The sequence below is a fragment of the Emiliania huxleyi genome (assembly GCF_000372725.1).
Source record: "Emiliania huxleyi CCMP1516 chromosome Unknown EMIHUscaffold_218, whole genome shotgun sequence".
NCBI classification, from domain to species: domain Eukaryota; phylum Haptophyta; order Isochrysidales; family Noelaerhabdaceae; genus Emiliania; species Emiliania huxleyi.
In genome coordinates this window covers 188,372-204,116 of record NW_005200434.1, presented here as the reverse complement: position 1 = coordinate 204,116, position 15,745 = coordinate 188,372, and the positions used below count along the sequence as shown (strand labels likewise).

General features: G+C 64.6%; 7 protein-coding genes across 7 annotated transcripts; 3 read left to right on the top strand and 4 right to left on the bottom strand.

The window, feature by feature from the left end:
* Nucleotides 1-1,438: 1,438 nt before the first annotated feature.
* Nucleotides 1,439-1,870, top strand: EMIHUDRAFT_73242 (hypothetical protein; the record flags this gene model as incomplete). Its single annotated transcript, XM_005780336.1, has 2 exons — nt 1,439-1,486; nt 1,604-1,870. Coding segments are annotated over 2 exons (315 nt in total), but the record flags the coding sequence as incomplete, so codon positions are not given.
* Nucleotides 1,871-4,585: 2,715 nt separating this feature from the next.
* Nucleotides 4,586-5,269, bottom strand: EMIHUDRAFT_235437 (hypothetical protein; the record flags this gene model as incomplete). The annotated part of the gene is made up of 1 exon (XM_005780335.1): nt 4,586-5,269. The coding sequence occupies one exon, from the start codon at nt 5,267-5,269 to the stop codon at nt 4,586-4,588; it is 684 nt and encodes a 227-aa protein (XP_005780392.1).
* A 437-nt stretch (nt 5,270-5,706) lies between these two features.
* EMIHUDRAFT_235436 (hypothetical protein) lies at nt 5,707-6,393 on the bottom strand (the record flags this gene model as incomplete). Its single annotated transcript, XM_005780334.1, has 1 exon — nt 5,707-6,393. One exon carries the CDS (start codon nt 6,391-6,393, stop codon nt 5,707-5,709), a length of 687 nt encoding a protein of 228 aa, XP_005780391.1.
* A 1,136-nt stretch (nt 6,394-7,529) lies between these two features.
* Nucleotides 7,530-8,003, top strand: EMIHUDRAFT_235435 (hypothetical protein; the record flags this gene model as incomplete). Its single annotated transcript, XM_005780333.1, has 1 exon — nt 7,530-8,003. The coding sequence occupies one exon, from the start codon at nt 7,530-7,532 to the stop codon at nt 8,001-8,003; it is 474 nt and encodes a 157-aa protein (XP_005780390.1).
* Nucleotides 8,004-9,010: 1,007 nt separating this feature from the next.
* On the top strand, nt 9,011-10,076 carry EMIHUDRAFT_443108 (hypothetical protein). The gene is made up of 2 exons (XM_005780332.1): nt 9,011-9,508; nt 9,602-10,076. The coding sequence occupies exons 1-2, from the start codon at nt 9,020-9,022 to the stop codon at nt 9,896-9,898; spliced, it is 786 nt and encodes a 261-aa protein (XP_005780389.1). The 5' UTR covers nt 9,011-9,019; the 3' UTR covers nt 9,899-10,076.
* Nucleotides 10,077-12,312: 2,236 nt separating this feature from the next.
* On the bottom strand, nt 12,313-13,886 carry EMIHUDRAFT_235431 (hypothetical protein; the record flags this gene model as incomplete). The annotated part of the gene is made up of 3 exons (XM_005780331.1): nt 12,313-12,335; nt 12,573-12,612; nt 12,879-13,886. The coding sequence occupies 3 exons, from the start codon at nt 13,884-13,886 to the stop codon at nt 12,313-12,315; spliced, it is 1,071 nt and encodes a 356-aa protein (XP_005780388.1).
* A 554-nt stretch (nt 13,887-14,440) lies between these two features.
* On the bottom strand, nt 14,441-15,229 carry EMIHUDRAFT_235430 (hypothetical protein; the record flags this gene model as incomplete). The annotated part of the gene is made up of 3 exons (XM_005780330.1): nt 14,441-14,536; nt 14,630-14,857; nt 14,969-15,229. The coding sequence occupies 3 exons, from the start codon at nt 15,227-15,229 to the stop codon at nt 14,441-14,443; spliced, it is 585 nt and encodes a 194-aa protein (XP_005780387.1).
* Between the last annotated feature and the right edge of the window lie 516 nt (nt 15,230-15,745).

The following is a 15,745-nucleotide window of genomic DNA, read 5'->3' as shown; positions in this document are numbered from 1 at the left end:
GCGGCTATCGCCGCCGCCGCCGGCACGGTCGCGCTCCAGCGCGCCGCGTCGTGCGAGGCGGACGATGACATCCGCTTCCAGGACCTGCCCGCCGAGTATGAGGAGCAGCGCTTCCTGCCGGCGAGGCCGTACCCGGCGTGGGACCGGAACTGGGACTACTGCGAGCCGTCGGACCGCGAGGTGGCTCGCGCGCTCCGCCACGCCTGGCCCATCGCCGACTATGCCGACGCCGTGCGATCGCTCTACGCCGAGCACACCGACAGGTCGAGCGAGCGCGTGGAGCGGCTGCTGGAGCGGACGCCCGAGGCGGAGCTGCCTGCGCTCTACCGGCGCGCGTACCTCGAGCACGCGTACGGAGGTGCCACGGCCGCTCTCTCGGCTGCGCTCTCTTCATCCTCCGTCTCCTCCCTCGCTCCTCCCCGTCTCCCTCTCGCCCCCGCCTCGCCTCGCCGTCACCCGCATGGCCACCGCTGCCGCGCCAGGCGCGCCCACCCGCCACATCATCCTCGTGCGGCACGGCCAGTACGACGAGCAGAGGCCGCTCTCGCGCGCTCTCTCCCGCCCTGCCGGCGTGCCCGACCGCGACTTTGGCATGCCGCTTCTCGGACCTTTCCTAGACCCTTCCTGGTGCCTTCCTGTAGGCGTGCCCGACCGCGACTTTGGCATGCCGCTCGACGAGGCCTTCCCGCGCCTCGACGCCGAGCAGACCCTCACGCCGCTCGGCAGGCAGCAGGCCACCGCCACCGGCCGGCGGATTGCGGAGATGCTCCGCGGCGCGCTGCAGGAGGAGGGGCGCGAGGCGCACGTGCGGCTCCACGTGAGCACGCTGACCTAGAAGCGGACACACGTATTCAGGTATCCGAACTAGCGCCCGAGAGGACACGTATTCAGCCGTGTTCACCCGTCTTCCGCTGTATCCACTGTACTCTTCTCCGTTGTATTCTCGCGGTGCTCCGAAGACGCTGCACAACACCGTATTCGTGCCCCGAGGTTGGCGTATTGGCACGTAGGCCGCCCCGAGATTGGTAGATGCACCACTAGTACTCTGCACACCGCCGTATGCATGGCCACCTACTCCGCACGAGTCCGTCTCCCCGCCCTGAGGTTGGCGTAGTCTGCTTCTTGTTAGTGCCAGTGCGCGCCAGTCCCGTGCCCAGTGTCGTGCGAGGGAGCGTTGTTGTCACCTTCTAGGCACCCTGACCCGCGCCAAGGAGACCGCGGACCTCATCGCCGCAGAGCTTCCCGCCGGGAGGGTCCGCAGGCTCGCGCCGGACCCGAACTTGGCCGAGGGGTACCCCTCCTCGGAACCTTCTCGGAACCTTCTCGGAACCGTCTCGGAACCTCCCTTAGGCTCGCGCCGGACCCGAACTTGGCCGAGGGGTACCCGCCCGCGCACCGCATCCCGTACTCCAAGGGCGCGCTGGCGGACGGTGCGCGCGAGGTGCACGTCGAGGGCGCGCGCATGGAGGCCGCTTACCGGGCCCTCGTCTACCGGGGCAGGCCGCCCTATCCCCCCGACGACGGCGCTGGCGGCGGGCGGGGCGACGGCGCTGCGGAGGTGGCCTCCGACGGCGCCGCCGGCGCCGCGACCGCCCCCGGCAAGCTCAGCCCCCGCGCGAGCAAGCCGCCGCGCGTGTCGCAGCACGAGTACGACATCGTCGTGTGCCACGGCAACGTGATCCGCTACATGGCGCTGCGCGCGCTGCAGCTGCCGCCCGAGGCGTGGCTGCGGCTCTGCACCTACAACTGCTCCCTCACGCACCTCAAGATCCGCCCGACGGGTTCCGTCTCGATGATCTCCCTCGGCGACACGGGCCACCTCTCGCTCGACGAGACCAGCTTCAGCATGCACGCAGGGTACGAGTGGTGAGGGGGGACACGAGTGCGACGGTCGCGTGTGGCGCAGTGCTCAAACTTTACCGGTATGAGACCGGTATTTGGCGATATTTTGATTAGTTTTGGAGTGGTATGGTATAGTGGTATGCGAAAGTGGTATGCGGGGTTTTCATTAGTTGTAGCGGCTGTCGGTGTGGTCCCCGGGGGGCGAAACCATGCAAAAGTGCGGGTATTACCCGGGTGTATACACCCGGGTTTTTCCAGGTATGTATGTGTATCTAAGGAGAGAAGTCAACTTTGATGGGGGCAGCCAAATTTGTCGGTGGACCGCAAATCGTGGAGTTGCGAGTCACGCTCGGGCCCAGACAGCATCGATGTCGTCGCCGGACGCGGCGGCGAGGCACACGGGCGCCGGCCCGTGGCGCGTCGGCAGGCTACCCGCAAAATGCCCCGGTATTTTGCCGATTTTGCCGATTTTGCCACCAAGAAGGCACTCCGACTCGCTTTGATTTCCGTGAGGCAACTGGTATCCCGTACCACTTTTTGATTAGTGCAGGCCTTGGGTTTGATTAGCCACAAAAACTCCCATAGCCATATACCGGTAAAGTTTGAGCACTGCGTACATCAGCCGACCCCGCACATATCTTCTTTTTGTCAAGTTGTAGTTACTTTATTGTTCATGAGAGACGCACTACAGCCGTACGCACGCAAGAGCACGTGCTGGGGTGTGGGGGCGAGATGCTCATGCTGCGCCCCTGGACGCTGGAGCTGCGCCTGCACATGCGGCGCGGATCTCCGCACGGCAGAGCGATCCCTGCACAGCGCACTCCGGCGTCTCGGCTGTGTGCGGACCCGCTTAGTGCTGACCAGACAGGGAGGAGAAGAAGAGCGAACGGGACAGGGGAGATGCGGCGGGGGCGCGGCGGGCGACGCCCCGTGCAAGCAGCGCCCACGTGCCTGAAAGCGTGCCTCGCTGGGCTCGCGCACAGGTCAGAGCAGATCGAGCGCGCTGTCAGAAGAGGCCGCAGCTCGGGCGCGGTCGGCATCTTCGACCGTGCGCAGCGCGCCGAAAGAGGGCATGGTGAAAGAGGGCATGATGCGGAGGAGTTCCGGGTCGTCTTCCGAAACTCCCTCCAGGAAGGACTGGAGGTCCAGCTCGTCGCCCTCGCCAGCCTCCTCCTCCTCAGGCACGACGTCGCAGCGGCCGTTTGGGTCGCGGCGCCGTTTGGCCTGCCCAAGCGGCGCCTTCAAAACAGACCGGCCAGCCCGAGAGCCCTGGGGACTTGCGTCGGGTCGGCCTTGAAAGGCAAAGCGCGGCCAAAGCGCGAGGGGCGGCCCTTGTGGGTGCGATGCCGGGGGGGAGCTGTAGTTGGCGCGGGGCTGGGTTGGGTCCGCCGTGACCTGCGTCGCGTCGGCGACTCTCTGCATTGGAGCTGGAGTGACACCTGGAATGACCGGGGGACAGAGCTGCGCACACTCCCCCCGCGCTCCGCAGAAACCATAACCGACTCGTCAGATGAGATTCTCGGGGGAGTGACCCCACACCCCTCTCCTATTCCCCGCAGAAACCGTAACCGACTCCATCTTGACTCCGATCTCATTCCATTCATCGCATCCTGGAATGTTTTATTGCATCTCAGTACAACCTGGAATACACACTCCATCCACAGCACTCAGCAGACCCATGCTGGGATGACATGCGAATTGATTGAGACCTGGGCGATGCGGATCTCAGCCTCTACAAATACAGCAAAATCGCGCTCACCTCTACAGTCACGCGACGGACGCATGTAGAGCTCTAGCTAGAGCTCTACAGCGCTCCAGACAGAGACAGATTGGCGTGTATATACTTTTGCAAACAAAAAGGAAAACAGAGGGTCCCCAGCACTTTGCGTTTCCGGAAATTTCCAGGGAAAACAGAGAGAGGGTGTTTGGTGCTCCATTCTGTTTCTCTCGAGTTTCCCTCGGGAAACTCGCGAGTTTCCCTAGCTGAGCGCTGGCGTCACCGCTCGAGTAGCGAGACGAGAGACACTCGGGCGAGGCCACAGCTGATGCGCCAGAAAGCAGGAGAGAACCCGGCAGGCACACGAGGGAGCGCAGGTCCGTCTGACCAATGGGACCACGACTGGAGTGCTAGTCGTCGCCGGAATTCCGGCGGGCACCCTCCCCGGCCCCCCCCAGGACGACGGCGCTAGGCATTCTAGCCACTTGCACGCCCCCCCTCGCGCCAAAACACCATCATGTCGCCCTAAAGGGCGACAGCTACTCTAGCAGTTTCGCCTAGACGGTCACTACACACGACTATTAAACGATCCTAAACCGCCTCGACAAATGGTCTGCCTGGCCGGGGAGCTCTGTTCGGTTGGTGATGAGCGTCGCGCGCAGCTGGGCGCGCGCATCCCGGAGCGCGGAGGTCACGGAGGACGGCTCGACGTCGGAACGGACGGACGCCTGTAGAACTCTACCATGGGAGCTGTAGCAGATATTCAGATAGCACCAGCTGTGAAGGCTGTACGGACGTCAGCACAGCCGAGATCACGCAGCACGCAGGAAGTGCCGCAGGTGCGAGGTCAGGTGGCGCCGCCGCCGGTCCTTGGCCCTGTTGCCGCTTGCGGCCATCGGCGGGCGCAGAGCCTGGGTGTGGGATGCCTGAGTTGACGTAGGCCGCGGCGGTTGTCTTTCTCTCGTTTTGCAACAACAAACCTTGTGCTAAGAGACAGCTCCACCCCCGCGCTGCCACACCACTCAGTCACGCATGGATCGCAGCTAGCGCACAGTCGCCTTCGAACTCCTCCAGGTCGCGCTGGCGCGCCGCGCCGTCCGGACCGTAAGCGCCGAGCCTGATCTGGGCCCGCTCTAGCCAGCCGAGTAGGCCGGGGCGGCAGCGCTTGTAGGCCAGCGCGCCCTTGTAGAAGAAGAGGAGCCGCTCCTGGGCGCGCATGCTCGCGGGCGGGACGCGGAGGATGGTGGCAGCGTAGGGGAAGGCCTCCTCGCCGATCTGGGCGGTGGCTGGCACCGTAACGCGCGTGCGCGAGGAGCCAGGCATGATTGGAGCAAAGTCGATGCGGCCAGCGTAAAAGGCGTAGCGACCGATGGAGGCGAGGCTGGCGGGGAAGGTGAAAAGGGCGTGGGAGTCGACGGAGGAGATGGAGGCGAGTGAACAGCAGTAATAGAAGGCTGATTCGCCGATTGACGTGAGCCCGGCGGGAAGGGTGATGGAGGTGAGGTAAAAGTTGGAATAGAAGGCACGATCGCCGATGGAGACGAGGCTGCTCGGGCAGACGACAGAGATGAGGGCGCTGCGGTGCCCGTAGAACGCGTCGTCGGGCAGGTGCGTCATGCCATCGGGCAGCACTGTGTGCCCGTCGGTGACGACGACCCGCCAGCCGCCCACGTCCAAAACCGTGGTGCCGGCCTGAGGTCTGCGATCCATGGGCCGAGCGCCCGCTGTTGTGGACAACCCTGTTGTTGTCGACTGCCCGTGATCTGACAGGGGACCCCAGACCTTCATGCTTGTTCTCGAGGTTCTCGAGGTGGATATCCTTTGGCCGTTAGGTACAGACTCTGTTATTGAGAAGAGAATACCTCCAATGGCGCTGCGCCCGCTGGTCTAGAGAGAAGGAGAACTCTCTCGTCCACCAGTGCTCCTCTGGCAGACGCTCTGGATCATCCTCTGGTCTATGAGAGGTTGAGGTGCGAGCCCTGGAGGCCCTCCGGGCCTGGGACATTCAAAAGGTATTTTCACAGATAGGTTTGATGAGAAACAAGAAGCTCGCACATCCGCAAACAGAAACAGCGACAAAAAGCACAACCCCGAAATCAGTTGTTCTACATGTACATGTGTTGGACTTGACCCCCCAAAATAGCACCTCAGCAATTCCAATCCTCGGCCCAATGCCCGTCCGCCTGCGGCCGGAAGAGCGGGATCGTGCCGAGATTGCTGACCAGCGCTGCGTCCGCCTCGCCGAGTTGCTTCCTCCAGCCCTGGCCCTCGACCAGGATGGCCCCGACGCCGACGACGGTCGCGCCGGCCGCGCGCAACAGGCGGAGCGCCGCTGCGCACGAGCCGCCCGAGGAGATGACGTCGTCGACAAAGACGACTCGCTTGCCGGCGACGAGATGGAGGTGGCGCTTGTCGAGCAGCAGCTTCTGCGGCGTGCCAGTTGTGATTGAGGAGAGCGCCTCAGAGAGGGAGCGGTCGCCCTGCAGGTGGATCTTCTGAGTCTTCTGCAAGACGACCTGGCGGTCGAGGCCAAAGGATATCGCCACCAGCTGGCCGACGGCGATGCCGAGCGTGGCGGCAGAGCAGACCATCTCGATGGGGCCGGCGGCGGCCTGGAGCTTTCGAGCGAGCTCGGCGCCGGCGGTCCGAAGGAAGCTGAAACTCTCGTCGATGGTCATCAGCAGCGAGATTGCGAGCTCATCATTGAGGGCGACTATGTCGAGATCGACAGTCTGACTCCCGGCGGCCGCAGTGTATTTTCCGACCACGCGGCCGGCAATCAGAGACGGCGCGGGCGCGGGTGATGCGGCGAAGAATGACAAGAGATGGCCCATGGAAGGTGCAGTCAGTGAGGGAGGTTGGGTCGGCCCTCAGCGCGGAGTCGCTCCTGAGAGAGAGAGAGAGAGAGAGAGAGAGGGAGGGAGGGAGAGAGAGAGTTGTTGTTTTGTCGCTCCTGAGGTTCTTGCGAGGGGTATTGGGGGCGCGTTGCGCAGAAGAAAAGCTGCGCGGTTCTCCTATATACCCATCCTTCCCTTGGTTTCTCTTTTCTTTCTTTTAGCAAGGAAAGTAAAGTAGTAAGCCTTTAATGGCGGACGGACGGAAAACACCCCCCTTTTATGCCTGACCCTGGGCATGGCCCCTCTGGGGGTGAGCCGGGCCGGCCGCCTCCGGGTCCGCAACTCGCACGGTGGGCTCGCGTCCGGGCGAGCATCCGAGGCCCGCGGTTGTCCTCTCGCTGGGCGCGACCGACATGGAGATCCACTGCACACAGATCAGTGCTTTTGGCGCCTATTGCTCGCTCTCTGTGCAATCGCAACGCCAGAGGACGTGCTTGGAGAGTGTGTCGCAGTGCTGCTGCGTCAGTGGATTGAGCCGCGACGCAGGCTCCATCGGTGAGCTGCGGCGGCGCACCGGCCGCTCCATACATAGCTCTCCGGCGAGCCGTCGCAAACGCGTTTCCGTCCGCCCGTTTCATCGAGTTTGCCCGAGTGGTAAAATGCAATCGAATCTGCCCGAGTGGTCAAGTAAAACTTTGCCTTTCGTAAAAGTTGCCCGAGTGGTCTGTGGGAAAAAAACCAAAATCGAGACGGACCTGGCGAGGTACTTCCAGCCTGCTGTGGGAACAGCTGACGCAGTCTCGCCGAGGCTCGCCCCAGCAGGCGTGACCTGCCTCAGCAGTGCCAGGTCGGCCTGACTCGGCGCTCGATTCAGCCTCCGAGGCCCGGCATCTGGCCAGTGGGTGCACTGGACAGACTCGTGGAGGTGGTGGCAAAAAGTCCGACGCGACGCGTCCACCCGACTGCGCGTCGGGCCAGGAGGGGCTGTTCCCGGGCATTCACACTATATTCCTCTGAGATAATATTATATTTCGCCGCCACCGCGGCGCGCGCGCTTTATCCGCGCGCTATATTAGTAGAGCCAAACTTGTGTTCTTGTTTTGGGTCAAACTTGTTACAGCTCAGCGAACGCGATGCGGCCTCTGCCTAGCCTCCTGCTCCTATGCGCGAGCTACGGCGTGACCGCTATCGCGTACGAGGGCGAGGAGAGTTCGGACGAGGACAGCGACCATGAAAAGTGGGACGATAAGTGGTGGCTGGACATCGAGGAGTACGGGGATGCCAACTTTGAGGCGCGAAAGGCGGCTGGGTTGGCGGCGTATGCGGCGGCGCTCGCGGACGGCCTCTCTCGGGAGGCGGCTTGCGACGCAGCTCTTGCGGCTGTCGAGGCGCTCCTGCTTAAGCAGGAGCCATGGAGGCTCAAATTCCTCAAGGCGGAGGAAGGCGTGGGAGAGGCGGACGCGAACAACCGCCGCCGGCGGGCGGCGAAGGGGCGCGCCAAGGAGGAGCGCGAGGAGCGCGCGGAGCTCGCTCCCTTTGGGGAGGATTACGGCTCGGGAGGGCTAAATCGTGCAGAGATCGACTTGTTCGATGACGATGGCCCCTGATGGGGCCGTCTGCTGTGTCCTTTGTAGTGCCAGTCCCGTACCCGGTGTCGTGCGAGAGAGTTTTGTCGTAAAATTCTTGAGCGCAATCTCTAGCCAAACATTTCTCACATAAATAGCCTCAAGCTCAAACAAACGCATGTCAGAGAAGCCTGTGTATGCTGGTCCTCTTTGAACGATCCGCGCGTGAGGTAGCATAGGACCTTGTTGGCAGCAGCCAGCTTGGTACGCGGGGCCAACCCTCGGAGACGTGTTATGGCCCTGCGACCGCGCACCCCCCAGGGCTAGGGCTCTCTTGACTTGGGCCCGCAACCCGATCCCGATCATCCGGCCCGATGGGTGCGCTCCTCAGCTCCCCGGCCCTGGATGTGAGGCTGATAACTGCACTCCAAGTGCTCCAAGTATCTCTCGAGACTCGAGTTTCTCGCGGCACGACGCACCCCGCGCGCCGGTCAGCGCAACAGGAGTATTGCGACATGCTGCACAATGCCAAGGACAGCACTGTCTGAGAAGCTGGCGCCAGTCGCCCACCAGCATGTCTCAGCACCGGGTGAGGGAGCATGCTGCGCACGCTGATGCAGCAGGTGGTCACCACCAATCAGGCCCTCACGCCACCGCACGGCCGCCCTCGAGCACCAGCAGCCTCGCTGCGCAATGCTCAAGCTCAGGAGGCCCCTCTGCTTCTCACAGCTTCTGTGCAGCGCAGCGAGCGAGCAAGCAGCGCCGCACCCGGCGGACCCATGGCGTGCTCAGCCAGCTGCGAGGCGGAGGCAGGCCGAGTGAGCGCGAGCCGCGCGGGAGGCCATGCCCCGGCCCCCGCGCACCGGCGAGAGAGTGGCACGAAAGAGTGCAAGTCGCGCATGCTTTTGCGTAACAACGGATTAGCACTTGGAGCACTTGGAGTGCAGTTAGTAACCTCACATCCAGGGCCGGGGAGCTGAGAAGCGCACCCAGCGGGCCGGATGATCGGGATCGGGCTACGGCTTAGCGAGAGGAAATTTTTTTCGCCCCAAGTGAAAATGCTGGTTGCGATCTTGGCTACCGCCACCGGCTATTACGCCCGAGCGCCGGCGCGGCCCGCGGTCGACGTCCGCATGGCCGCCAAGCGCGGCGGTGGCGGGAAGGGCTTTGCGAGCAAGCAGCAGGCGTCGGCGGAGGGCGCGCAGGGCGGCGGCAGCCTCCTGGATGCGGCGGGCGGGCAGTCGGCGATCTCTGAGGCGGAGGCCGCCGCGGCGCGCGGCCGGAGCGCGCTCGAGGCGATGCGGCAGGCGGCTGGCGCTGATCCGGACGAGGCGCGCCGCGGCCGGGCGGCGCTCCGGCAGACGGCGTACACGGCAGAGGAGATGTCGCCGGTCGATCCGAGTGCGGGCGTGATGCCCGAGGTGGTCTCGAACCGGATGCTCTCGCGCGTGGTCCCCTTCGCGGGACTGCCCGTGTTTGGCTCCTTCCTCGTCTTTGTCGGCGCTTACTATGCAAACACGCAGCTCGACCTCGACGTACCGCCGCAGGCGCCCGCCCGTCCCGCTTTCCTCCTCCCCGCGCCTCCCTCCCCGCGCCACTTCTCCCGCGCCACGCCCTCGCCCCTCCCCCCGCCTCGGCAGGTGATCGCGTACGCGACGCAGGCGTGCTTTGCTCTCTCCTTTGCCGGCATCACGTGGGGCGTCCTCTCCACCTCTTGGGACGAGGAGACGGAGGGCTCGCTGCTCGGCACGGAGCAGGTGGGCAGGAACGTCGCCATGATGCGCGACGGCATGGCGCGGGGGCGCGCGGCGGCGGAGGAGGAGAACGCGGAGATCGAGGCGGCGGACGACGGCGTCCTGATGTCGCGAGAGATGCTCGAGCGCGACAAGGCGCGCCGCGCGCGAAAGAGTGACTCGAAGCTGCCGCCGATCGTGTGAGACGCTCCGGGTGGAGCCCCTCGATGGCTCGCGTCGAGACGAGGACTTGCGATTTCGAGAGAACGCCGCGGCGGGTCCCTGCGTTTGCGTCCGCGACGCGATTTGACCGCGCGGTTTTTCCCTTGCCCCTTGCGGGTGTGTCGTGTGACTGAGTCGGCGAAAATAAAGATTTGTTATACTAAGTAAAGCCGTAGGAACGAGTCGGGACAGGGAGGGACGTGTCCGGGGGCAGCGGGGGGGACAGCACAGTTTCGGATTGCATCTCGGCTGCATCAATGGCGGATGGGCGGCCTCGGATCACGGTCACGTCGGCAGGACAGCGACGGCGTCGTTGGTTGAGCGCAGGGGCGAGGGCGTCGACCGACGGGCGGCGCATCACCATCAGGGAGCGGCTGGCGAGCGGCTGGCGCGGGAGTTCACGGAACGTCGGGTCGAACGACGGGTCGAGCTCCCCCCTCCGCCGGTCGAGGCCGCGGTCGAGACGGTGAGCGCGGCCGAGGTCCTCGCGAACGTCGCGGAGTACGGCCCGAACTACGTGCTGCCGCAGCCCGCGGAGTCTAAGACGGCGCGGCGCAAGCGGCTGCGCGTGGACGCGGCGGCGAGGATCGCCGGGCACGCTGTCGTCGAGACAGGCACACACGTGGAGATCCTGGGCGAGCAGAGGTGGTGGCCGGGCACCATCACGGGGTGGGAGGAGGGTTCGGACGGCCGGCTCGTGCACGCGGTCGAGTACGACGGCTACCCCGACCAGGATTTCTGGCTCAACTTAGAGGAAGAGACGTGGAGGCGGGTGACGCTCGGCGCCGGCGGCGCGGCCCCCACCAGCGGCGAGGACAGCGACGGCGAGGGCAGCGACGAGGCTGCGGACGCGCTGCCGGCCAGCGCGACCGACATCGGCAGCGCGGTCGCCACCGGCGGCGAGGGGAGCGGCGTCGAGGGGGGCGGCGGCGATTTAGGAAATTATGGACGCGCTGGATGTGCTTACCATCACCAAGGTAATCAGTTGTCAGAGAGCGCGAATGCCAAAAGGGAGAGCAGAGACGCACGACACTGTCGATCGACACGGCACACGGAAAGACGATGTATGTAAAAGAGGAATGCAGTCGAGAGGACAGGGGAGGGACGCGGCCAGAAAGAGGGCGGGCGCCGAGTTTCGAAAGCCGGCGCTTTCGCGCGTTCGAAGGGGCTTTGTCTCGGAGTTTGTGCAAATTTGCGGTTGGCCTTCGCGCTCCGGCGAGATGTGAGGAGGGTGTGGGCAAAGGCGAGCGTGCCGGCGCCCGCATCGACGCCGTTCCGCTTGGCCCACCTTGCGGCCTCATCAGAAGCGGCTTTTGCGTAGGTTGCGACATCCTTGGCGGGGACCTCCCCGAGGCCCTCCGCCAGTGAGTCGGGCATGTCTGGGATAGCGTGAAGGTATCTCCCCCAAAGTGCTGGTCGTGACCAGTTGACGCTGCCACGTCCGGCCGTGCCCCCGCGAGGGGCGCGGTCGACACCAGAAGGGGGTTGTATACGTTCTCGAGTTAGAGACGACGTAGTCGTGGATGGCCGCAATCACACTGGGGACGGACACGACGGGGCGAGGTGTGAAAGCACAGAGCCTCAGAGGCAACTAACACACACTAGGGTTCGGGAGAATGCTAGGGTTAGGGAGAGAGTGCCTGACGGGCTTCGGCCCGACGCACACTTCTCACTTGGAGTGCAGTTGGTAACTCACACAAAAACACAACCCCGGACCCAAAGACGCACAACAAGCACAGACAGTCAAGAAACAGCAACGACAGTCAGAGGTTAGGTTAGGTTAGGTATAGAGTGGATAAAGCGCCTGTTCACGGCATGGAGGGTAAGCCACGCCGAACGCAAGGAAGCCGGGGAAGACGACCCCGAGGAGGACGAAACACCAGTGGAAATCCCGCCGTCAGCTTCACGATATACCCGAAGGGAACCCCAGTGCCAACACTGACAGTTGAGGTACAAGTGCTCGAAACGAGAGTGGACCTGAGCAAAGACATGACAGGGCGGGATTGATCGCAGTGGGAGTCAGAAATGTGGTCCTTGCGCGAGGAATGCTCGATAAACTCGAGGGACCAAAATACGCGGAGAGGAGAGCGGAGTTACGCAGAAAGGCGAGAGAAGCAGAGAAACTGCTAGACCATATTTTGGACAAGCGCAAAAAAAAGAATATAGACACTACTCGGCGAGAACAGCGTATGAATGCCAAGTGGCGGTTCCATTGGAGAACGGATTGGAATACCCGAGGTCGGGGGGAGGCACGACACGCACCGACCCTTCACGAACCGTATAAAGGCCATGCCCGGGAAGGAGCACTTGGAGCACTTGGAGTGCAGTCAGTAACCTCACATCCAGGGCCGGGGAGCTAAGGAGCGCACCCAGCGGGCCGGATGATCGGTATCGGGTTACGGGCTAGAGAGCCCTAGCCCTGGGGGGTGCGCGGTCGCAGGGCAAGGGCCTTAAAGTAAACACGGGTCCCCGAGGTCATCACGTCTTCGTGCCGATGGCGAACCTAAAGAGAGTGGCCGAGGCGGCGGGAAAGCACGTCCCTGGGCGCCGGCACCTACATATATAAAATATAAAAGAATTTTCAGAGCACAGAGGCCAGGTGTGGTGTGGACGCGAGAATAGCTCCGCCGTTCATGGATGGACGGATGGAGGGTACCGACCGATGCGAGCTCGCCGACAGCGAACTCCTCAAGAATCTGGTCGCGTGTAGAGAGCGCGCCGGCTAGAGGGTGCGCCCCTAATCCCCACTAAACGTAAACCCTGCCTCCTCTTTCGTGCACTGTCCGTACACGTATGATGGGGGCGTAAGACGACAGGGTGCTGCCAGCTCGCAGGCTCTGCCCGCAGGACACAGATTGCAATCAAAAGCGCGTCACACCGGGCGGCCACGTGACATCGCCGATCACCCGACGGTGGTGCGGTGAGACGCGCGGCTAACGGCGCTCGCTGCTGACTTCCGCACCGTAGGGTTGTGGCCCGAGTACGGCCTCCGCGGCACTGGAGCCGGCGCTGTCGGGTGCGAGACGACGCTCCCCCAGAGTGACGCGAAGAAGACCTCGCACGCGCGCCTGAACGGCAGGAGCTCACCCGTTGATCCGCGCCCCCAAGCCGTGCCCTGCAGCTCGTAAATGAACTGCGGCGTCTCCTTGAGCGAGAGGCGCCAGCAGTCGGGCGAGCCCGTGTTGCCGCCGGCGGATCGCACCAGCGCCGCGGGGATGAGTGCGTAGCCCCACGGGAAGCGCCGTCGTGAACGCATCCATGGGAAAAAGCGAAACTCGGGAGGCCACGGCAGCGTGGTCTCCGAGTCCCAAAAGGCGAGGAGGCCGTCGACAAAGTCGTCCAGCAGCGGGCGCGGGATCATGAAGAAGGCGTCGAAGTAGGCTGGGCTCGACTCCTTCTCCATCAGGACCATGCGGCGCGGCGACATGGTGACCGCCGGTGGCACGCGGTCGAAAAAGGCGAGGTCGGGTCGCGTGCGGATCACCCATGCATAGGTGAGGCCGTGCGCACGCTCGTAGGCCATGACGGTCTGTAGGCTGCGCGCGATCCACATGTATTGCAGGTACCCGGCAAGCGCGCCGCCCTTGTCGGACCGCTTTCTCGCCGCGATCTCCGCGCACACTTTCAGCGACCTCATCTCCGCGCTGCTGCAGTCGCTCTGCTCAACCAGCGACACATTCACGGGATGGAGGTGCTCGATCGCCTTCCTCAAGCGCTCGTCGGACCGCGAAACCTGCTCGCCACGCGCACCGTGGTTGCCGGCATGGGCCGTGTAATCCCACCCCAGGTGGAGGTGCAGGAAGAGATCGGCCGGCACAAGCTGAGCGTGGAGGAGGTTCTTCTTGACCGAATGGTGGACCGCGCCGAGGAGGAGCGTGCGCACCGCGCCGACCATGCACACAGCCACGCGTTGGCTCGCGAGCGTGCTGAGCGAGCTGGCCGCCTCTTCGGGAACGGCGAGCTGTCCCATATCCCCGAGCTCGCCACGAAAATCGGCGGTTTGGATCGCCGTTTGTGGATCTCTCGTCAAGACGCCGCCGGCGAACCCCCCCGCTCTCTCTCTCGAGGTTCTCGAGGTGGATATCCTTTGGCCGCGGGGTAGCGAGGATTGGTGTGACGCGATCCACGCAGGCGTGTTTTTTTAGAGAGGTGTCCGTTTTTATTTATTCGGGCCCGCGTTATATCGCTCGCCGAGAGCGACACAGAAAATTGGAGGTATTTCCTTCTCAATAACAAGTTCTGTGAATCTCATAGACCAGCGCCCAGCGCCATAGGAGGTATTAATGAATGTGCTGCCTACCTTACCACAGTTCACACTCCCACGCGCCGAGCTACGCAGACTTTTTGCTGGCGCCCCATGGCGGCTCCGAGCCGCCCGCACCAGCTGCGCGCCTCCCGCCGGGGCTGGCAGGCGTCAAACAAGCTGTTAGTTAGGTCGTTCTTGCGCGCTATGCGGATCCAATGAAGGACGTAGTAGAGAGCTTGGTCGGCCGCGCGATCCGAGCTGGAGCGCCGCTTCGCGCATTACTTGCGCGCCGTGATCTTGCGCACGCCAAGAGTGGCGGCGGCCGTGACGGCCACGGCAGCGGCGACCTCGAGCGATGAGATTGGCTCGACCACCTTTGGTCGAGAGCGAGAGGCGAACGTGGGCGATGGGGTGGGGAGGAGTGGGGACAAGTGAGATATAACTTGGGACGGCGGGAGAGGGCTCACCTCGCCATCGATGTAGTGCATCGGCTTGGGGTTCACGGCCGCCACGACGAGGCGGCCGAGGGAGGGGCAGACCGCCTCGACGAGCGGGACGAGGTACTTGTTGCGCGCGACGACGGCCGCGCTGTTGTACGAAGTCGCGACGCCGTCGACGACCGGCCAGCCTCCGTGCTTGGTGAGCGGGCTGTGCAGCCCGTCGGCCACGACCTTGGTTATCTTGAGGACGGGCGCCTGTGGGGGGGAACGGGTGGTGGTGGTGGTAGTGGGGGGGGGGGGGGGGGGGGTGCCAGTGGGAGAGGCAGGGATGTGTGTGTGGTGCTGGGGGTATAGACGCGCCTGCACGAGCGCGCCCGCGGCCGGCGACGCGATCCAGATCATCTCGCCAACGGCAACCTCGGACGCCTGCTTGAGCTCCTTTGCCGGGCCGGCGGGCAGCTTGTGCGTCGGGGTGAGCGTGACCGTCACCGTTGCGGTGGCGAGCGAGAGGAAGGCCGCCTTGGCGGACGGGTCGGCCAGCGAGAAGGAGGAGGCAGCGTCGAAGCCGAGGGTGCCTGTATTGGTCAGCAAGCGAGTCAAACAAGTGACACCCCTCTCATATGACATTGAAAGCGAGCGTACCGTCAGCCGCCGCGGCGAGGATCGAGTCTCCGGCGGAGAGGGAGGAGAGGGGGACGGTCTCGCCGTCGGCGAGCTGCACCGTCGCAGAGCTCGGGAAGCACGGCGGGTCCGTAGACTGCAGGTTCGCGTTAGCTGAAGGCGACGAGGGCGGCGGCGACGTGGGCGGCGGCGGCAATGGCGAGGCGGAAGGCGGCGGCGGCGTGGGCGGCGGAGGGGCAGGTGGCGGCGGCGTGGGAGGCGGCGGCGACGGCGACGTGGAGGGCGGCGGCGGAGACGGCGAGGCGGACGGAGGCGGCGGTGACGGCGACGTGGAGGGCGGCGGCGGCGACGGCGAGGCGGAGGGCGGCGGCGGTGACGGCGGCGGCGGCGATGGAGGCGGCGGCGAGGGCGGCGGCGGGGAGGGCGGCGGCGGGGACGGCGGCGGCGGGCTGGGCGGCGGCGGGCTGGGCGGCGGCGGGCTGGGCGGCGGCGGGCTGGGCGGCGGCGGCGACGGCGGCGGTA

What these genes read in the sequence shown, in the direction of transcription:
- EMIHUDRAFT_443108 (XM_005780332.1), top strand. Translation starts at nt 9,020, where the DNA reads ATGCTGGTTGCGATCTTGGCTACCGCCACCGGCTATTACGCCCGAGCG. An exon ending in ACCTCGACGTACCGCCGCAG is followed by an intron (nt 9,509 to 9,601) that starts GCGCCCGCCCGT and finishes CCGCCTCGGCAG; the next exon opens with GTGATCGCGTACGCGACGCA.